This window comes from Peromyscus maniculatus, chromosome 10 (genome assembly GCF_049852395.1).
Source record: "Peromyscus maniculatus bairdii isolate BWxNUB_F1_BW_parent chromosome 10, HU_Pman_BW_mat_3.1, whole genome shotgun sequence".
Classification (NCBI taxonomy): domain Eukaryota; kingdom Metazoa; phylum Chordata; class Mammalia; order Rodentia; family Cricetidae; genus Peromyscus; species Peromyscus maniculatus.
In genome coordinates, this window is record NC_134861.1 from 1,363,508 (window position 1) to 1,386,571 (window position 23,064).

A 23,064-nucleotide genomic window follows, 5' to 3' on the forward strand; every position below is an offset into this window, starting at 1 on the left:
ACGGTAGGGGCTGCACACTTGCAGTCACCTTAGCCTCCTTGCAAAATTCCTTGTGCTCTAGCTGCCTTGGCTTGGAGAGCAGGGTGGTACGTGAGCCCCCATCCCCACCCCATGCTGTCTCCTCGATGTACAGGTGGCAGGACGTAGCTGACCAGCTCCAGTTGACTTCCTGAGATAGGAGACAGGAGCCAGCTTCCTGTGAAGAATAATGGCAGCCATCCTGTCTGAGCAGTTGGAGGATTTTGTGGCTCAAGTCAAATTTAAACAAGTAAAACTGTTTGTTATTGTGAAGGTTATTAAAAAATGTTATTAAGGATGTCTGTGTATCAAGCACGATGCAGGCTTGATAAGCTCCGTGTACTTGTACAATGCGAGCTGACAGAGAGCCTGACATCCCATTATTGGATTTCTGTCACAGACAAGACTATTTTTAGGTCCTTCCATGCAGGACTTTAGATATAGCCAAGAATCACTGGGGTTGAGGAGAGTGGGCAAAGCCTCCTCTCCATTTGCATCCTAAGAGGTGGTATTGGATATGAGTCGATCCAAGGCAATGCCCAGCGCTTCACTCCTGCAGGCAACACTCAGTAATGATACGGGACTGGGTGAGCCTTCAGGATCTGTGATGGTCCTGGCTGCTGTAGTTTCTTGGTGGCCATCCTCAGAGCCATCTCCAGGTACTCAATGGCTTCTCCCTCAGGAAGATAACTATGGAAAGACGTGTTGCAGATGGTTCAAGGGACTTCAGGCTGGTGGACATCTAAGGCTTCTGGGTTCCCTGTAATGGGCTTCTATTCCTTCCACATTTTGACTGTTATTAAAAACACGCCTTCTGTGGCATGGTCACAGATCTCAGCCCTGGTTGCTGGAGAGGTAGGTTTGATCACTCACTGAGTAAGCGGGACAGGTTTTATCTCTGACTTTCACTCTGGAAGCTCTTCTCTGACTTCCTCCTGGGCTTTTGTCATGCCTCTGAGGTGGCTGATTTGAGGTTCATAAGCAACCCCAGGTTGGTGATGGAGAGCATGGCACATGCCCGAGGAAATCTGACCTAGGACTTTCCAGCCTCTTTTGACCTTGGGGTTTGCCCTGGAAATGTGAGGATGATAGTAGATGCCCATGGCTGATGGGGGTGAGTGTGGAGGGATGGCCTGTATCTTTGAGTGTAGGAAAAATGCAGACACAGGTCGAGTCTGGCAGAATTAGGTGGGTATCCAAGCAGTGTCACCGTAGAGAGTCCAGCTCTAGAGATACCACGGAGAGGCTAGTGTTAGACTTACATCCTAGATGGCACACTCGCCTCTGACATGGACTTACCAGCAGCTTAGGAAATGGTGGTTGCACAAGACCCCACTCCAGGGGCCAGGTGCTAGCCTGAAAGACAGCAGGCAGGATGTAGACGTGTGCAGATGGTCCTGGAACTGATGCAGGAGTGGGGGGTGACGCCAATCAAGGATTCTCCTCTTCTTAATTGTGCTCACTGCAGGTCATCTCTGCCTCCTGGGCTGAGTGAGAAGGCTGTGGGGGATTCCAGGGAAGTAGCTCACACTGGTGTAAGTGCACGGCTTCTGTGATAAGAAGAAAGCATCAAGGGGGTTCCTGTAGGCAGCAACAGGAACAGCATGCCCCTCCCCTGACACAGACCTTTCTTCCCCATACTTCTCTCTGCACAGCTTCCATTCCCAGGGACCACATGGCTGGCTTGGCATGCCTCACAGTCTACAGGCACTTAGGGAATTTGTAATCTGCTACTTCCTGAGTGTGTATGACACTTTGGAGCCAGGGCAGATACAAGCACCCAGCACTGACAGCTAGTAGAGGGGAAAGACCAGAAGAAACAGTCACAGAGCTGTAAACAAAGGACTCCAGAGCACTAGGCACAGACTTAGAGTCCTGGAGGTGGACTCTTCTGGTTCAACTCTCAACTCTGCCAATTCCTGGCTGTATGTATCATTTTAGGATTACTTAACATCTTTGAGCTTTAAGACACCCTGAGATTTAAAAAAAAATACATAAAGAAAATGATTTATCTGGGCTTATAGCTTCAGGGGCTTCAATCCATCACGATGTGGAAAGCATGTCAGGTAGACAGGGAAGAGCTAGCCTGTAACTGAAGGGTGTGTAACCTTTAAAGGCCATCCCTAGCAGCCGATGTTCTCCGTGGTGTCTCAAGAGTTTCCTATCCTCCCCGGTTGGGGAACAAGTGTTCAAACACACAAGCCTGTGGAGGATAGTCTATACTCAAATCACAGCAGTGCTTTATCGTGAGCCTCACCCCATAGGCTGGTTGGAAGAACAACGTGAGCTCAAAGCATTTGAAAAGGCAGACGCTGCCTTCTCTGTGCCCTACCAGCCTGAACTGTTGTTATTACCGAGCCCAAAGCGGTCACACAACTCATCAGAGAAGCCTTCTTCCAGAGCAAGCGTGAGCCCAAGCCTGTGGTTCCCAGCCTCAGCACCAGAGGCATGTTCAGAGGCAGGCAGTTCTTTGTGATGTGGAGCTCAGCTCACAGACTACATGACTTTCACCCATCAAGGCTACATCTACCAAGCGGGACTGAATGGTCCCAGCCAAACTTGACAGACATCAGATTAAAAAAAAATAATTCCTCTTTTGACTTGTTATGCCAGCTGGGTGAGTTCACATAAACGTACTATTTACCACATTAAGAACTCAGTGGGGCCGGGCGGTGGTGGCGCACGCCTTTAATCCCAGCACTTGGGAGGCAGAGCCAGGTGGATCTCTGTGAGTTCGAGGCCAGCCTGGTCTCCAAAGCGAGTTCCAGGAAAGGCGCAAAGCTACACAGAGAAACCCTGTCTCGAAAAACCAAAAAAAAAAAAAAAAAAAAGAACTCAGTGGGAACCATTTCCATCTGGTTTCTGTACCAAGAAAAACATGTGCCGTTCGCTGTCCATTTCAAGATAGCCAGAAGAGATGATTTCTGCTTCTAACACAGAAATGGCAGATGTTTGTAGTGACAAACATATAAATACCCTAATTTGATTGTACATTGTCAAATGTCACATTGTAGCCTGTGAGTTAAGTGAAATTACAATTTAGTAAAAAGTGCATGCTTTTCCTAAACAGTTCATCTATTTCCCTATCAACTATGAGTTAGGACACAGTCCATGTTTCTCTTTACGCTGGGCTCTAGGGAGGCTTCATGCATTTTAGGTCCATTTCAGGCAAGCAGAAGGGATCATTGGACATGAATTAGGGATTGTTTTATCTACCTCTATTTCCTTAAATTTCTTTTTTTAATTTTTAAAAATTATTTCATGAGTGTTTTGCCTGCATGCTTGACTGTACAGCACATGTGTGCTGTACCCTCAGAAGCCAGAAGAGGGCACCAGATGTCCTGGAACTGGAGCTACTGACAGCTGTTAACAGTCGTGTGGGTGCTGGGAATGGAACCCAGGTCCTCTGGAAGAGCAGCCAGTTCTCTTAACTGCTGAGCCATCTCCCCAGCCCCCATCTTCTTAAGTTTCTTATTTATTTTTTTTAATTTTTAAATCTTGTTGTGTTATGAGTCTTATAAGTCATTTGCTCCTTTTAGGAGCAAAGTGGAAACTTAATATATTTAATAATAATAATAATAATAATAACAATAATAATAATAAAGTCATAACTAGGATAGTGGCTCAGTTGGTAAGAGCACTTGTTGTGTAGGTAGGAAAGCCTGAGCTCCATCCCCAGGAACAATGTAAAAAAAAGCCATGTGTGGTGGTGCACACTCGTAACTTCAGCATGGGGGAGTGATGAGTGGGAATCCCTGGGACTTGCGGGCCAGCCAGTCTAGTTGATCAGCAAACCTCAAATTAATGAGAGACCTTGTCTCAAAAGCCAAGATAGATAGCACCTGAGGAACAACCCCTAAGGCTGATCTCTAGTTTTCATATGTATGTGCACACATGAGTACATGTGCCTACACACACAATAATGACCATTGCCTTCTTCACACTGGCCTACTCAGCAGCCAAGCCAGGATGAATAATGTCCTTACACCTTCCAGCTATCTTTGTGCTTGGAGGAGAACCTAATTATCCAGAGTTCTCAGAAGGTCGGTGTCACTGTGTGAGAGCACACTCTCTCATCAGGCACCTTCATCATTTCCATGACAATATGCAGCATTGTGATGTGGGTATAATTACCATTCTAGTGCAAGGCAGGGCACAGAGGACAATGACACAGAGCCACAGAACAGCAGAGATGGATGGAAGGTCACTCTCTGTTCTCAGCAACAGCTTTGAGTCTCCTTGGGAAAGCCAGGTCTGTGGCCCAGAGCAAAATACAGATCTGTAGCACAAAGCAGCCCAGACTTGAATTATTGCTTACATGACGTTCTCTTGGCATTTCAGTTGTCTCCTTTAAATTTGTCCCAGTCTGTAAGCTTCCCCCAGAAAACCAACATCACTTCTCCTAAGGATTCTGCTAGAATGTGTAATGAGATTCCCTTTGACAGCCCAGCGGTGACTGGAGAGCACAGAGTGTGGGGGGCATGCTGGCTATTATGTGATGTTCTACGGTCCATCATCTACCAGAATGTAAATTGAGTTTACATGAAAGACATGTTATCCTCTTCAGGCTCCAAAGGCCTTCCACACAATAGCAGATACACAGGAAAACACACACACACACACACACACACACACACACACACGCACACGCACACGCACACGCACACGCACACGCACGCACGCGCACACATCCATGCATGCACACACATGCATGCATGCATGCACACACAATCAGGTGGCTCTTTTAGTTCTGCTTGGTGTGAACATGTTCCCAAAACTCTCGTGTTGGAAGTTTAATTCTCAGTTATATGTTGATGGTATTCCCAAGCCAGGCCTTTGGGAAGTAATTAAAGGTTAAATGAGTTTGTGGATACAGCTGCTGTGATGGCACTAGTGGCTTCATAAGAAGAGGGAAATGACAGCTGCCAGCAAGCTCTGTACTTACTGGGACAGCGTGGTCTGTCATGCCTCATGTTGTGAGACCGTCCCTGAAGGTGCCTGAGCATTCTCACATCGTATGTGCTGGCTCTTCTATCCTCCTGTTTAAAAATGAGTTCAAGAAGTTTCCCCTTGGTTCAAAGAAAAAAAAAAAACAGATAAAATTAAATACTACTTGAAGACCTAAAGTCTTGAAAAAAATCAAGATATTTCCTGCTCACATTCTGTGGCCAGCTGGGCCTCACTGAGTAGTCCTTCTGCTTCCTGTGGGGTTAGCTAGAGCATCCTCATTCCCAGGGTGGTTCATACATGGCTGGTCTTGGTGTTAGCTGTCAGTGGGAACTTGGCTGCAATCACTGGCTAGTGAATATTGGGTTGGGATCTGGCCAGATTCCAAGAGCCAAGAGCAAAAGCTGCCAGTTATCTTAAATGCCTGGACTTGAGTTACAGAGCATCGCTGTGCTCAGGGGTTCTGGGAATGAACTCCCTGTGGGGAACAGTGGCACATGCAGAGGATGTGGGGATTGCTGGGGAGAAAGACTCCTCTTCAGAGCTGGGGATTACAAATCCTGACAGCATATGTTAATCAGTTTCTCATGGCTGTGACAAAATGCCTGCGCTGGTCAACTTTAAAGGAAGAAAGGTTTAATATTGGCTCAGTGGTTCAGAGGCCTCAGTCTGTGGTTGCAAGGCTATTTTAATAGTGTAACATCCTTCCATTCTGTTCCACTTCCTAAAGTTCCACTACCTTCCAATCATGCCACCAAACCCCCAACACATGGGGGAACCTCCCAGATACATGCTACAACAGCGTGGGGTTAAAGCCTAAGCTAAAACCAGCTGCAACAACATAGGAGAGTCTAGCCAGTTAAGTGGCTGTCTTCTGTCTGCCAGACGGGGGTTAATGTTGGAACTCAAACCTGCCTTAATGAAGAAATGAAATGACCCCATGGTGCAGAGGCAGTGTGGGATTGGAAAACCTTCTGCCCACTCACCTCCCATAGCATCATGCCATAGTTGATATCAGCATCCTTCTGGGCCCCAGTCTGCCTTACTGTAAAGTGGAGTGTTGGCCCTGAGGATATTAGTGATGCTTCCATCTCTAACCTGTGTCCCTCTGTGTTCCTAGGTACTCCTTCCAGGATGAGGAAGACATGTTCATGGTGGTGGATCTGCTGCTGGGCGGAGACCTGCGCTACCACCTACAGCAGAATGTGCACTTCACAGAGGGAGCTGTGAAACTGTACATCTGTGAGCTGGCCCTGGCTCTGGAGTACCTACAGAGGTACCACATAATCCACAGGTAACACTGCCAGTAGGAGGGATGTGAAGGGTGGCCGTGGTAGAAGAGAACTTGTCCTGGTGTGGCTTAGAAGCTGCAGTGATGGGGACAACAGAAGGCTGAATGGCTTTGATGCTGTCTGTACATTCCCAACAGACAGCAGACCACCATGTTGCCTGAGTGGAGATGGACCATGATCACTGTCTGTCCACCATTCTGTTCCATTGGGAGAGTGCAGGTGGTCTTGGCTTCTCTATCCAAAGGTGTTTGGGGGTGACTTCAAGAGAATGTGACTGAGACTGGAGGAGAGATTGTGACATCAGAGGTTGCCTGGGACCCCTTAGAATCTAGCTCAGAGTCCTTAAGGCCCTCTCATTCCATATCCATTCCCAGTTGGATGTGTAACACCAGCTGGATGTGACACCCAGGAAGACTGTCCACGTGAGCGCCACGCTCCAAACAATCAAATGGAAAAAGTAAAGAATCAATGGGCTCTGGAAACATCAGATCCGCAGGGAGGCAGCTTTGCCCTCCTGAGCTGGGAGTGACGAGTCCACCCTTTCTGTCCTTTGAAATCAGCGCTGTGTGTTCCAGAGTCTTTCTTCCTCTTGGGAAGTCGCTGCTGTCTTGGGCTTTAGGTAAAAGCTTGCCATGTCTGCCTCTGTGGGAGACCCTAATCTTCCTGCCTGTCTCCAGCCACACCACAGTGAGGAAGTGGAGTTGGTTTGCCAAAGCAGCAGTTCTGGGAGGGGCTCAGGACAACTGTGGTTGAATTCATTTTGTCTTCTTATGGCCACGGGGAGGAAGTGGAGGAGGGGCTTTAACTGTTGTCACCTGTGGTCACATTGTGTCCTTATTAAGAAGTTTTAGTTAAAAACCTGGAAAAGGCAAGGACTTGGACTTCTTGGTCATGAAGGCATATTAAACACTCCCACCCTCCCAACCTCCCCACAGGAGCCCCCCCCCCACCTGCAACACATACACATCTCTCTTTATTGCCCCTGCCCCTGTTTTTTGGCTTTTTTGAGACAGGGTTTCTCTGTGTAGTCCTGGCTGTCCTGGAAATCACTCTGTAGACCAGGCTGGTCTCAAACTCACAGAGATCCACCTGCCTCTGCCTCCCAAGTGCTGGGATTAAAGGTGTGTGCCACCACATCCAGCTACATTTTTTCCCTTTTAAAATCCCAATTAAATGACAAGAAGGAATGGGTTTTTTGTTTGTTTGTTTTTAATGACAAATTTATAAGGATGGAAAAAACTGACAAGACCATCACAAGAGACTAGAGAGCCAGGAAGATGTGGCGAGATAAAGGACACAGGACAGTGGATACAAAAATTAAGCTGTAATTCTCAGGAAGTCAAAACTGCTGGACACCACAGAATCCCCACAACGCTCAGCCGTCCACAGCAATGGCTATGGAAGGAGGCGAGGGGAGAAAACAAGGCTGGTAACCTCCGGGAAGTACTGAGGATCAGGGAGCCTTGGTTAGCACAGTCGCTCTCACTCCTGACCGGGCAACAAACTGAAGGTGAGTCCCAAGAAGAGAGTAGCAGGGAGGGGCTGGGCCGATGCGCATGCCCGTGTGCAGTCCTGCCATCATAGGGCAGCAAGATCTCCTAGATGTGCACCAAATGCTGAAAGAGAATTCTGCCTGTCCAGAAGGGGTAGCCAGATGCTGCCGCTCCCTTCATTCCCCAAGCAGGAAACACCAGTGACTTCAGTGGGAATGGATTGAGCCAGGAGGAGAGATGGTGACCTCAGAGGTTGCCTGGGATACCTTAGACTCTTAGAGTCCTTAAGCCTCACCCACTCCTCATTAGTTCCCAGCTGGATCCTAACAACGAAGGGTTATCAGATGTCTGGGGAAATCTTCCAGTGTTACAATCTGAGCACCAAGTGGAAGGCCCGTGAGATGGCTGGCTAGGTAAAGGTACCTCTGCTAACCTACAATCTGAGTTCAGTTTTAAGGACCCACGTGATATCAGAAGAAAATGAATGATCTCTCTCTCTCTCTCTCTCTCTCTCTCTCTCTCACACACACACACACACACACACACACACACACACACACACTCATGAATAAATGTAATTTAAAAAGAAAAATAACAAGCAAATAAAAAAGTTAAGAGTAACAGGAGTTCTAAAAACATCAAAATAACTATAACCAATATTCTAGATAATAGAGTATTTTTCAGTGTGTATTTTTTTAAAATTCAGAGGTATTTAAAATCTCTGGAATTGAGTTGGTGAGAAAATAAATTTATTTTTTAAAACATATTGATTAAAAAAAGGGACAGCCTAGGGGCAGCATCCACTGGAAGCTTGCTGCATTTCTGCGTTTGGTGACTCATCAGCATCACCTGAAATACAGCACTCCTTTGAGGGCTGGTAGGACTGCTCAGTGGGTAGGGTACCTGCTGCCAGGCCTGACAACCTGACTTTAGTTTCCAAGACCCACATGGGACAAGGAGAGAATTGGCTCCTGGAAGTTCTCTCTCTCTCTCTCTCTCTCTCTCTCTCTCTCTCTCTCTCTCTCTCTCTCTCACACACACACACACACACACACACACAGCATGCATGCCTGTGTATGCATGCACACACATTAAATTAAAAAGAATACCAGGTTCTGTGGCACATACCTTTAATCCTACTCAGAAGGCAGAAACAAGCAAATCTCTGAGTTCAAGGCCAGCCTGGTTTATATAGCCAGCCAGGGCTACAAAGTGAGACCCATTCCCAAATATTGCTAATACTAATTAAAACTAATACTACTTCATCAAGAAAACAGGAAAGATGAGTGTGTCTGAAGGACTGAGAAGAAAGCCCTTCAAAAGCGCATCTTCAGTAGTAGAAGGCAGCGGCAGCCGGAAGTGTGAAACCTTGAGGGCAGAGGAGTTTATCCACACAGTAGAGTTCAGCTACAGTTACAATCTGAGATATGGAAGGATAAGAGAGGTGGGACAGCGGAAGAGACTTTGCTGTGTTGTAACAAAGTCTCTTAATGTTTTCATGTACACCTTGATACAGTAGTGAAAGAGGAGGTGGAGGAGGAGTTGGAAGAGGAGGAGTTGGAAGAGAAGATGGAGGAGAAGAGAGAAGGGGGGTTAGCAGAGTACTAGAGATTAATCACTGACAGCTGTGGTGCAAGAATTTCATCATACTAGCTTTTGAATGTGGTTCTGGGGTCTGTGTCTGAGCACCCCACTTTTGATAAAGGCTGCTGGGGTGGACGTACCTCTATTGACTGGCCAGGCATCTTTGATGATAACAAGAGGAATTCTTTGTTTTGTATTTCAGAGACAATCCCACTGTGTAGTACAAGCTAGTCTTGAACTTATGATCCTCCTGCCTCAGGCTCCTGGGTGCTGGGATTGCAGGCCTGCAGACCTGCACCACCACTCTATGCTCAAGGAAAGAGCTCCTACATACAGTGATTGGGGATTCTTAAAACCTTTCCTTGTGCTCATTGTGTAGAGTAAATGATCTCTTCTTCCCAAATCTGCACAGAGTCTTGGGGACACTGAGAACATAGGTCCTGAAGTCCCAGAGTGGGACAGGAGCAGGTAAAACAGAACAGGACTGTCTCATTACAATGCTACTGAGCTTCATGAAGACCCCGCCCCCAACTGCTCCCAAGAGAGCAGAGCAGCAGCCACTCCATTGAGTGCCCACAGTGGCCCTGCTCACACCTTAGGAGGGCTCTCCTCTGGTGGCCCTTGGAGACAGAAGATGAGTAGAACTTTAAGCTCCTGGGAGCAGACATTCAGTGTTATTCCAGTATAGATCCTGGAGCACAGCTGGTATTTAATAAATGCATATACTTTGAGTGAATGACCTAAGGAGACCTGAGGAATTGAAATCGTTTGCTCAGGCAGAGGATTTTTCTCCCTGGCAGGCTCCTCAGTAAACCAAATACTAGGGTCCCATTCAGTCAATCAGCTGGTATTTAACAGCACTTTCTGTGGGCCAGATAGTGTACTGGAAATGCATACACTCATAAATGCATGGCCTCCTTCTGTACTTAGACATCACTGAGTGCTCCCTGGGCACCTCCTGGTTCAGAGCAGTCTCCGTTGGTTCAGAAGTGTTCTGCTGAAGCCAGCTCATGATCCTAAGACACCAGTAAGGAGGGTAAGATTTGGCCGTGAGGATTAAGCACACTTTGGAGAAGGGAGGATGCCTTCAGTGTGCTTTACCTAAGTGGAAAAGAGGGCATTTGCTGGTGTGAAGCATTCCAGAGAAATGCTCTCTGAACAGCCTGAATGTGTGCTTGCTCGTGGTAGCAGAAGTCGTGGCAAGTTGGCCTCTGGAAAGACATCTGTAAGAATCAAGCCCCTTTTACATATTCACTGGCTTTGAACAGCAAAGTTCACTTACCGGAATGGAGTCTGAAGGCTCCAGCCCTGCTTGCTTCAAACCAAGAGCTGTTTGGCACAGCGCCCACTTACAATAACCAATCATTTGAGAGTAACCCAAGGAGGACATTGCCTAGTACTATGCTCACCCTTTTAAGAGACTATGAGATTCGGGTGCACCGGTGGATGATGCTTAATCGTTTTATACAATTCAGAGAAGATTACAGCTTATCAATTGCTTGGCTATGTAAAGAAAAGCCTGCCTGCTAAGCGGAGAGCACCAGGAGCCGCTTCCTGGTGCGTCAGGATTGGGGAGAGATTTTGTGTGGTTTCCCTGCTCTGCCTCTTCGATTTTGAACTTCACTTTAATGAGTTGTCATCTCTCTGATGGAGCGGAGCAAAATGAGCCTTCCTGCTCGAGGAGAAGTGAAATCTTTAGACATCGACGGCATGGCTGGCATGTGACCACCTTGGCTTAGCCAGCTGGGACTGTGCAGCTTCTCTCTGCCTCCATTTTGCTGTCTTTGAAATGGGCTTCTGAGAGGGCAGGATGCAATGTTTAATGAAGACCACGTGCCACATTTTGCATAGATTTTCCTGAGTCCTCAATAAGGTCAGTGATAAACACAGGAGAATCCTCCTATTCGGTGTCTCCGACTGTCAGGAAAGCCACACTGGGAGCATACCTCACTCCAAGTCAGAATAGACTAGAAAACAAATAACAAAGGGCATGGCATGAGGCTGTGGTCAGGAAGGAGAGAGAAAGACAATGGGAAACCCTTATACACTATCGGTGGGAATGTACTTTAGTCCAGCCATTACGAATATCAGGGCAGAGGCTCCTCAAAAATTAGAATCAGATCTACCATGTGGTTCAGCCATACTATGCCCTGGGCACATCTTGGGAGGTACTTAAACTCCCAAGTTTATTGTTGTGCTATTCACAGTAGCCAAGAAGTGAAGCCAGCCTAGATGTCCATCACCAGAGGAATGAGTAGAGAAAATGGGGTGTATCTATACAATGGGATTTATTCAGCTGTGAAACAGAACTGCCATTCACAGCAGAGAGAGGCAACTGGAAATTGTCATGCAGAATGAATCAAGCCAGACTTGGTGTTGCAAGTCCCGCTCAGATTTTCTACAGATACAAAACAGCATACATGTGTATAGACTACGGAAGTGAATCAAAAATTGTCTAGAAGAACAGGGGACCAGGGAGGGAGAGAAGAGGAAAAGGAAGAATGGGAAATGGGAGGATTATATTGTGTTAAAAAATATTCTTATGAAACTCACCCATGTGTGCTATTAATACCTCTCATAAGAAACAACAATAATACAATAATTCATCAACATTAAACAAATGTTGTTGAATGACCTGTTTTTATAGCCTTAGTAGTTCATTTCCTCTCCCACAATTTTAGTACAAACTAAGTGTCCAATCATGACACTTAAGACCTCCTCCTAGTTATTCCTAATTATCTGTTGTTTGGAGTCATAGTAATTTTTTAAAAAATCATATATATAAAATGAGGTCCTGTGGACTGTCATTTAGGATGGAGATTCTAATTGTATTTCAAGGGTAACTTATTTCAAAGTGCAGGGCTACAGTCCTTTGTTCCTGGGCAGCATTCTGAAGATTTATGGCTTCGTGAGGACTGAGAAGTGAGATACACGAGAATCCAATTTATCCTTAGAAGGGTTGTCCCGTCCCCTGGGTACAAATTGTATCTGCAATTGGGTAGAGAGTGTTTATGTTAGATAATAAATTTTTGAAATAGGGCAGGTCTCAACTTCACGACAAAGGACGTGGGTGAAATCTGGGAGCAGAATGTGGGAGCAGAAAAACAGATCTTTGCAAAAGCCCAATGAATTAGAGGGTAATTCACAAGAAGATGTTCTGAAGGAAGACAGAGAATGAGGTGGCCGGAAAGCAGGTCACCATTTTCTGAAATGTCAGCATGCTGCGAGAACACAATTCTAAAGCTTTGTTTCTATGATCACTCCATGGATGAATCCTTCTCTGAGTGGAATCTTCTGCATCTTTATACTTGCCATTCAACACACCATGATGGGGAAATCTCAAAGCTTAGGAATTAAGACAGAGACAGGTAGACTCCCCCCAAAAAAATGTACACTTGAGAAAATACAGCTTTTAAGGGATAATTCCAGAGGCTATTCAAAATAATTGCCATATGGAAGCCCTTACCACCACTTGCGAGGGCATACATGTCTGTAGGGGCACATGTGTACACGCTTGTGGCATCATGCATGCAATTTGATGTAGCTTCTCACACCTCCATGTTAAAAGTGGGGGGAATGCAAGGATGAGATAAATGTGGATCATAAGAGTTGAGGGGGGCAAAGTGCTCTTAACAGTCTAAGATGTGGGGTGTTATATATGCATACCACTTGCCTAGGCTGGTGGAAAAACCAGTCTTGGAGCTATGAGGAACATTTTGACTAGTGAAGTTGGTAGTAGATGCTTTCCAAAGTGAAGAAATGGTTCACTTGGGGGGTTGGCAGGTCCTTGGACCAATGAATGTTTTACTTGTACTTATTTCAACCCACCTTATGCAGAACCTTGGGTTCAAGGTCACCAAGTGTGGGCTTCAGCTTGTAAGAACTGTCACAAGGGTGGTTGAAGGCATTTTCCAAATCAGATAAAGACGGGGAGGAGGAAAGTAGAAACTGGTAAATATTTTCATGTTTAAAGCTTGCCAACTTCTAAGATGGAGCTTGGCATTATTTCCCTTGTGCTAGGCCTGGCATCCTGTCCAGTGACAGAAAAGCTGAGGTGTTCATCCACACATCTCTTTGTACAGACAGCCATATATTCACTCATCTACCCATCTCTCCATCCATTCATCCCATCTATCCATCTATCCATCCATTTATCCATCGATGCATCCATCCATCTATCCATCTACTAATCTACCCTTCTATCCACTCTTCTCTCTATTTATCCATCCACCCATCTACTCATCTACCTACCCAAGTATCCATCCATACATCTAGGCATCCATCCATCAATTTATCCATTCATGTATCCATCTATCCATCTATTAATACATGCATCCTCCTATCTACTCATCTATTCATCCATCTATCCATCCACCTACCCATCTATCTACTCATGAATCTCTTTGTCTGCTTAATAGTGGCTTACCAGAAACCTATCCCATGCCAGGCTAACAATGCAGAAATAAACAACGATCAGATTCCTGCCTCCTTGGTGAATATACTCTTGTAGAAGGAGAGAGACTAGAAACCCAGATATGTCTACACTATCTCAAGTGCTAATGCATGCTAAGGAATTCATGGTGATGGAAAGCTCATAGATGGAGGTCTGGTTTGTTTGTAGAAAGCTTTCAGAGCATTAAGGTAGGGACACATGGGCTGAAAGCTTGAGGAGTGGGAGATGAGGTCTGTCACTCTGGGAACAATGTTTCTGGACAGCCTTGTGGAGGTTCCAGGATGAAAGTTTGCCTGGTGTGTTTCAGTGACAATGAAAAACACCAGAATGGCTCGGGCAGTGGATGTGAACAGAGAGTGGAGTGGGCCAGGCAGCATGGGGGAGGTGAGCTAGATGGTAATAGGATTTATCACCTCAGCTTCTACCCTGAAGAGCAGAAAGCTGTTGCTAGGTTTCCACAGAGGAGTGGTGAGATTAGATCTATGCTTGCAATATGGTTTCATGCTGGCTGCCTCTCATGGGCTTATTCAGACTGCTGTGCGAAAAATGGACTATGAGCAGAAAGAGAGGGGCGCCCCTTCTACCTTGGTAAAGAGAAGGCAAAGGGTCCTGCTGGAGATCAGAAGAACCTTCCTGGGGAACCAGAGATAATCAGCTCCCAACACTTTTTGGTCAAATACACCGCAGTTCAGTTACCTGGGAAGGAAGACCTGAAGGGGGCACTGTGAGTTGCCCAATCCAAGGCCACATTATTGGGTAACAGAACTGGGACAGAACCACAATAGCCTTCAAAGCATGCCATGTCCAGGGTGAGGAAATTGAATAGGAAGACAATGAGAGCATGGTGACTCTCTAGTAATTGGAGATGGGGTGGTGTGGGGACCTCACCGATGCAGGAAGCCCAGGGTATGTTTCAGAGATGTTCATTTGGTGGTTCCATGACTGGCTAGAGAATGGAGCTGCATAAGGACTTCAGATCTCCAGAACCCACATATGAAAGTTCAGCATGGGGCATGCTTGCAATCCCAGTCCTGGGAAGATGGAACTGAACCTGCTAGCCAGCCAGCCTAGCCAAATCAGAGGGCTTGGTGAGAAACCCTGTCTCAAAACTCAAGGTGAGAGGCCAGGGAGATAACTCCAAGAGTAAAACACTTGTGCACAAATCCTGAAGGCTGGGGTCCAGATGCCCAGCACCCATGTAAAAAGCCATGGAAGTGGGGTAGTCTGCCTGTAGTCCCAGAGGCCAGGAGGTGGAAACAGGATCGCCAGAACAAGTTGGCTTGCTAGATCAACCAAATCAGAAGTCTCTGGGTTCAATGAAGAGACCATGCCTTAGTTAAAAATAGAGAACAATCAAGAAAGACATGCAAGCCGGGCGGCGGCGGCGGCGGCGGCGGCGGCGGCGGCGGCGGCGGCGGCGGCGCACGCCTTTAATCCCAGCACTCGGGAGGCAGAGCCAAGCAGATCTCTATGAGTTCGAGGCCAGCCTGGGCTACCAAGTGAGTTCCAGGAAAGGTGCAAAGCTACACAGAGAAACCCTGTCTCAAAAAAGAAAGAAAAAAAGGAAGGAAGAAAGAAAAAAAGAAAGAAAGAAAGAAAGAAAGAAAGAAAGAAAGAAAGAAAGAAAGAAAGAAAGAAAGAAGAAAGAAGAAAGAAAGAAAGAAAGAAAAAGAAAGAAAGACATGCAATATCAATCTTATCATCCACATACGTGAACATACACATACACCCACATTCATGAGACTACACACACCCAAAGAACATGGGTTTGCCCTACTTGCTTCTGTGATTGTCTCTCACATGAATTAACAGGACAGACCAGCTCAGCCCTTGCTACACACATCCTCCTCACTCAAAACTGAACTCTAACACTTTGATTCCTAAAATGTCACTCACTCCCCAGTGTTTATGAGATAAAGCTGGAATGCCTTGGCCCTGTCTCTCAAAGGATGTCAGGATGACCTCCAGTTTCCTTCTTACCTTCTGATCCCATTAAACCACCAGAAAACAATTTGCTGCAGTTGTTTGACGAATTCAAGAGAGTAGGAAGATGACTGAAGCAAGCTTACTAAAAGAGCTTTTTATTTCATAAAAAAGAAAAAGAAAAGAAGAAAAACTTGATCTAAAACATTTCCTGACCCTTCTAAGAAACAGTGATGAAATAAAATAGCACCGAGAATGAAACATAAAATTATACACAATCAGCTTTAATTTTAATATAAATGACAGTTTTAAAAATTATTCAAGTTTGGCCCTCCAGGTACCAGGATTTCAGAGTTACAGGACTGTCCTTACAAACATGAGCATCATAGTTCTACCTCACAGGACCATAGTTTGGTGACTCGCTGCCACTGCTGAGCTTCTGAGGAGATGCTTGCATGGTGCTTACTGACCTGGGGAACGAGCAAAATTAGAATTCCATGCCAGACACAGTCCTGCCATCGAGCACTTGGGAGGCTGGGGCAGGAGTATTATGAATTCAAGGATAGCCTGGGCTACAGAGGTGAGACCCTGTCTCAAAAAGCAAGGATACAGAATAAAGCAATTCAAAATCCAAGTACAGTGTCTACTGCTGTGGATTGCTTTTGTACTGCCGTGAAGCTGAAGGGCTGTAAGTGGAGCTCACGTCAATCAGTTCATTGTAAAAATCAGGGGTTTGACAACACATGGATTTTATAGACAGAAGTGTGAAACAGAAAGAAGATGGGTGTTCCTCTGCCTTCATTTATAACACCGTCATCATAGATGCCATTTCCCTAGACAGCAGGATTTTGAGAACTTGCCCTCACTCAAAGGCTAGTCTCTCAGCTGTCTGAATATTCTTAGTTTTTGTCTATGCACCACCCTAAGAGGTAACAACGCCAGGCTCTCAGTGTTAGAGATGATGTCCAGTGAGTGTCTGGTGCTGTCTATCCACACAGCAAAGCAGCGGAAGATTTAGTGGAAGCATCGCTCCAATCAGCACTCTCCTCCAGTGACTGACCACCTTGTGAAACTAAGGGCATGTGCAACTGTCTTCAATCCCTAGTCACATACATTGTGAAAAATAAAAATCAATTTTGAGTAGGAATAGAAAGTTTAGAAAGTTGCCATATCTGATATTTTGTACCCAAGATGCCAAGAGCAAAAGAGAGAGTTCATGAGAGAGTTTTGAACATCTCTGTAGCTCCTTTGGCAAACAGATTCCCAGTGAGCCATCAGCAATGTTACCATCAACCTCACACTGCCCTGTACCCATCTGGGCAACCACAAGCCAATGGGATCTTCTTTCCCACTAAATTTCATACATCTACCCCAGAGAAGATTCCGACTGGTTCTTCTGGGGTCATATGCTCATCCCAGAGCGAGCACCCACCTCGCTGATGTACCCCAAACGAATTCCTCTGTATTCCTATCTAGATATCAGAAACCACAGACCCACACTTCAGTGGGCTGAACCCCATGGAGGCCGTGTAGGACAACAGTGAATGTGGAGGGGGTTCCCAAAGCACCCAGAGGAAGAGGTCAAGAAATCACAGTAAGCATAAAATCAGTCATCCCCCCCGCTCACCACCTACACATGTACCTCTAAGTGTCCCCATGTTGAGAGTTCTCTCAATCACTTAGATCAATTCTTCCTGGAAAGTAAAATACAGATTTCAAGAGGAAGCCTCCCCCAAACTCTCCTAAGCAATACCATCCCCCCTCTCCCTTCTGTATTTCTACTGAGCCTTGCATATGTCTTGAAAATTCCATATTTACATATGTGACTCCTACCCCAGACCATAGGGAGAACTATTTGTGCATCCTATTCACCAGCACTAAACGCTGCCTGGCACACAGTAATTTCTAGAAATGAGTTCATTTTGGTGAAGGAAAAAAAAAAAAAAAAAAACAAACCCACAACTCTGCTTCCTCTAAATGAAATCCTAAATACTACTTATTTGCATTTTAAAACTTCTTAGCTTCCCCTGGCTCCTTGTACTCACCAGCATGGTTAAGATGCCCCACACCCACTGTTCCATGGGGGAAGGGTAGGAGCTTAGGGGCAGGAAAGATTTTTTTTATGTGTGAAAAATCTCAGCTCAAAGCATGAAAACGCACGTTCTGGTGGCGAGTGGAAGTCAGTGGAACTTCTCAACATTTCTTGTGGTGGATTGAAAAGTTAAGAGGAGCTTATCGTCAATGTGGATATTACTCATTTTCCAAAAGGGACTGATTAGTGAGTCATTGGAACTCGAGTGCGTGTTTGCCCATCTCTAACGTGAGCTGCTGGGACTCAAACTGCTGAGGACCGGGACTTTCCCAGGCAGATTGCGAGGAAGCTGGTTTAGAAGCTGACTCAGCCCTGCACCCTCACCAATTTGTTTGCAGAAAGTGTGGGAGGGCAGCCGCTGTGGGCAGACTCTTAATGTGCCCCGCCTAGGTTTGTTTCCGTGAGATGCGCGTACAGGGGGCTGAGGGGATGGATTCATCAGTAAAGTGCTTGATGCAGAAGAAGCATGAGGACCAGAGTTCAGATCCTCAGGACCTATGTAAAATGCAGGCATTGCCTGTAATGTCGACACTGGGGGAGGGGACACAGGAGGATCCCTAGGGCTCATTGGTCAGTCAGTGTAGCCCAGCAACTGAATGCCAGTGTCAGGGAGGGAACCTGTCCCCAAAAAGTAGATGAGTGACTAAGGAAGATACCTAATGTCAACCTCTGACCTCCGCATGCATGTCCACACATGTGCCTGTGTGTGTGTGTGTGTGTGTGTGTGTGTGTGTGTGTGTGTGTGTGTGTGTGTGCGCGCGCGCTCTCAATGGTGTTCACAGGCCACATTCATTTCTGATGAACCAGAGGAACTTATCAGTGGAAAGCAAGTGCGATGCCAGGAAGTGTCTCATTGCAGGGAGCAGGTCCTGATGAGGCACACTCTAGCCCCCTCAATTCCCTCTGTCCTGATCTACTTTCCTTCCCTAGCCTCAGAGTTTCTGTGAAGACTAGTAAGAGAAAGGATGCACACTGGTACTGAGATGCAGGTGTGCCCCAGCACAGCTCAGCCCCTGTTCCCTCCCCCTCCTCCCATTGTCCTGGGGAGTGACCAGGAAGATAGGAGAGTGAACTCTTCAACAAGGGGCTGGAGCCGGGCCCTGGCACTTGCTCTCTGTGTCACAGGAACAAGCCTATTGATCTCTTGGACTCTTGTTTTCTTCCTTGTAGAGTGGAATGAGCACACAGCACACCCCAGGTGACAGCCCGTGAGGTGAGGTGACACACAAAGAAAGACAGTGCCTTTGAAGACCAAAGCAACACGGTAGTGAAGGGAGAAGCACAGGCGGCCCAGTCACCTGACCCCATGTGACGGCTACAGCAGCCGTTGACATATCTGACCTCCCAGTGGCCTCTAAAATTACTTGTAACCAACAGGGACACTTGGTGCTTTATGCAGATAGCAGGGGTCCAAATTCTGACCTTGTCTTTGTGTAAGTTGATGTCAGGTTCCTTGTCTGCAAAGTCTGAAAAGCAAAGGTGATTCGACAGTATCGTTGGTGGCCTGAAGGTAGCTGCCAATCACATGCCCACTGCACCCCAAGGTTCTATGAGTCTGTGACCCTCACCTGGCCCTGTCAGACCTGCTCACCCAAACCACTCCGTGGTACATCTGTGCACACTGTGGACCTGAGAGAATGAAGATAAGAACTAACTGGGAGATCTTAAATCCACAGTTGCCCAAGCCAATGTTCCATGCTCCCCCTTCATGCCACATCTAGTTTTAAATTTCAGAAGAAAAATAAGTGGCCCTTCTTCCCTGGAAAGCATTCCTCTTTCTCCTAGGAATAAAGCTGAACTAGAACTGTAATACACAGCTCGACCGGACCGTGAAGATCAAAGTGGTGTGAGAGGCCGTTGACTCTCAAGATCAGGAAATACCACAGGCTCCTAGAGGAAAGAACGTTCTTTGTATGGCATTTGATTGGCTGGGTAAAGGTGCCAAAACTGTGCCCTCCGAGGGCAAAGCTGAAACCAACGGGAGGGGTGTGCAGAGAACCTGGCTTATGCGATGAAGGATCTAGAGACATCCATCTGGTTGGACAACAGCCTCTGCTGTACAGCACCCCAACTCAAGAGAAGATGTAGGGTTCTAGTGGGAAAGGATGGGAAGTGGATGACCAGGGCAAAGCATGGGACTATGGGGCTGGGAGCTCCTGCTAACCCAGTGTTGACACAATGGCTTAAAGCAGCACAGCATAGCTACTGAACTTGACTGGCTACAAGCCTAGGAAATGTGACCTTGGCCAATGTGTTACATAATCTCTGCCACTGGGACATGTAAATCAAATAGCTTTAATTCCATCCCAACCATGTCCTGGTGACTGCCCTGCCACCTTGTAGTAGCAGGTCCCTGAGGAGTGATAGAGCAGGAATATGGTATTCCCTCTCCAGAACTCATATCAGAGTTTGGTACCCAAAGGAACAGGATTGAAAGATGATGACATCATCTTGCACATGTTTGGGCCTTGAGGGCTCCTTCACATGGAGGAATTAACATCACTCAGAACTAGGTTAATTCTGGCAGGATAAGCTCTCACTCTTGTGGAACTGAATTGGTTACTGGCAGAGATTGAGATGTTACAGAGCAAGGCTGCATCTCTTGCTCTTCTGTTATCCTCCATGTTGCGATGAAGCAGGAGGCCCTCACTAAGTGTGGCCACCTAATCCTGGATGTGTAACTCCCAGATCACTGGGATAAACAACCTTATCTCCTGAATAAACCACCCAGTCTCAGGCATTCTGTTACAGCCATGATTTAAGACAGGTAGATTATCCCAGGAGAATTTGATAACTACAAGCCCAGCCTAGTCCACTTTAAACCCCTAGTCTTTTATGATCCAGAGCATTCCTCATCTGCAGTGTGGGACAGCTTATGAGTGAGGCTTATCCCCAGCTATGAATGAAAATATCCAGGCACAGAAAGGTGGTAGCATGCCCAAATGGTTTATTTGGCCTACACTTCTGGGTCACAGTTCATCACTGAGGGAAGTGAAGACAAGAACTTAAGAAGAACTCAAACTAGAACTCATGGAGGAATGAGTCATTCCCAGGCTCATGCTCAGAGAGCTTTCTTGATCAGCCTAAGCCTACTGGCCTAGGGCTGGTGCCACCCACAGCAGAATGGGTCCTCCTGTACCAATAAGCAATCAAGATAACCCTCTACAAACATGCCAATATGGACAGTTGAAGTTTCCTCCTCCAAAGTGACTCTAAACAGGGTCAAATTAATAGAGCTAACCAGGATACCCTGGCACTCCCTTGGTCCTGTCTTCATATAGCTAGATCATGGATGTGTTGGTTATGTTTGCCAAGGCTGGGCACTCTTTCTTCAGGAACCCTGAAGTATTCAGTAGCCCAGGACTTGTAGCATGAATCTTAAAATGTTCTTATTAATAAGATCAAATATGAGCCAGTTATTGGGGTGAACACTGGAAGATCAGAGAAGCAGAACAAGCCATAGCCACCTCACCTTGCCAATTCCTCAGCTGATCCTGTTTCCTCAGACTGGAAACCTCTGAGTCCTCATCCGGAATGAGCTCAGCTGAACTGTTCCGCTCAAAGCCTAAAAGCTTAACCAGCTAAAATCTAGCTTCTGGTCTTCATGCCTTAAATACCTTTCTGCTTCCTGCCATCACTTCCTGGGATTAAAGGTGTGTGTCACCATGCCTGGCTGTTTCCAATGTGGCCTTGAACTCACAGAGATCCAGAGGGATTTCTGCCTCTGGAATGCTAGGATTAAAGGCGTGAGTGCCACCATTTTCTAGCCTCTGTATCTAGTGGCTGTTCTGTTCTCTGACCCCAGATAAGTTTATTAGAATGCACAATATTTTGGGGAACACAATACCACCACACAGGACTCCTGGCCCCTCCCTGCCCTTAGCTCTTTCTCACTTATAAGATATTGTCATTGCTATTTGAACTGCCATCCTTCCAAGAAAAGTGTCATTAATATTTCATCATACATGGGACTCAAAGTTCCCAAATGTTTGGAAAGGAGACAATGGCTCTACTTCCATCTTTTCTGGATCAATGAACTGTTTGATAAGATTTCAGCTTCATCTCTGCCCTTACAATCATGACCATACAATAAACATGTGCATTGGGCCCATGGCCCCAGCGCGAGGAAGGGAAGTCTCTCAGACTAAAGTTCCACTTCTCCTCTGCCAACTCATTTCACAATTCAGATTGATTTATGCAAGTGGTTCCATGCTAGGAGCAGAGACACTAGGACTTGTTTGCTTCTTTGCTTGCTTGTTTGCCTTTTTTTTTTAACCATGAATAAAGTTTTTAGATTGGTAAGAGCACACCCGAGCCCCTGAGAAACAGAGGTCCTAGAGCTTGGTAGGGAGCCTCATCTCATTCACACCTGAAGTCAGAAAAGGTTTCCTGATTTGAACTGTGAGTCAAGCACATCACTCACACAATCAAAAGCTGTGATTGGGGTCAGCCTGGAGCCTGGACGGGCTTTCTGGCATAGGAGAAACTTTAGAGCCGTAGTTCTCCTGTGTGGAGGCAGCCTTGTCAGCAAAGAAAGAGGAAGAAGCCAAGCTTTTGACCACTCAGGTGCATGACTAGAGATCTGTGTTAGCCAGGGCTTGGGATGTCCCTAATCATGCCTGGAGGTGATGTCCATGTCTCCATTGTGAATCTCCCTCTTCCTTGCTTATCAGTTGGCCAACTCTACCAGGACATCTCCCAAGCACACTCAACTCAGCATGTCCAGCATGGACACCACCATCCTTCCTTCCTTCCACTGGGCCTCACTCAAGCTTTTCATCTCAGAGAAGGGAGGGTCATCAAGTAGTGGCACGACAGTCCACTTCCTTGACTTCTCCTCTAGTCCTATGGGGCTCCTTGGAAGGCCTCTGTTATCCACCCCATCTTTCCCTACCAACCTCCTCTGCAGTTCTGTCCTCCGCCCTCCCTGTAATGATCATCCTTCTGCAACCTAAGAGTGTCAGCACCTGCCTGGCTTCTTCCTGGTCCCTATAGTCATGATTACCAGATGGACCCAGCCCTCATGATTTCTGCCCTATTTTCAATGATTCAGTGACTGTCTTAGTTAGGGTTTTATTGCTGTGAAGAGACACCAGGACCATGACAACTCTTATAAAGGAAAACATTCAATTGAGGCTGGCTTACAGTTCCGGGGTTTAGTTCATTATCATCATGGTGGGAAGCAAGACGGTATGCAGGCAGAAATAATGCTGGAGAGGTAATCCAGCTCTACATCTGGATTGGCAGGTAGCACGAAGAGAA

General features: G+C 46.4%; 1 protein-coding gene and 1 long non-coding RNA gene across 6 annotated transcripts in view; one reads left to right on the forward strand and one right to left on the reverse strand.

The window, feature by feature from the left end:
• Positions 1–23,064, forward strand: part of Stk32b (serine/threonine kinase 32B) — a 244,385-nt gene that overhangs the window by 158,402 nt on the left and 62,919 nt on the right. For 4 of the 5 annotated variants that reach the window (XM_006985611.4, XM_076545683.1, XM_076545682.1 and 1 more), the window contains one exon: positions 6,086–6,259. In XM_006985611.4, coding sequence (XP_006985673.1) covers positions 6,086–6,259 — 174 coding nt within the window. Of the gene's footprint in view, positions 1–4,190; positions 4,271–6,085; positions 6,260–23,064 lie in introns of those variants that run through there. The other variant, XM_042285912.2, reaches the window with a different exon arrangement.
• On the reverse strand, positions 1,430–6,090 carry LOC121832737 (uncharacterized). Its single transcript, XR_006076439.2, has 3 exons — positions 5,952–6,090; positions 4,964–5,087; positions 1,430–1,568 (listed from the first exon to the last, which is right to left on the reverse strand). It is a non-coding gene; the product is annotated as an uncharacterized LOC121832737 (long non-coding RNA).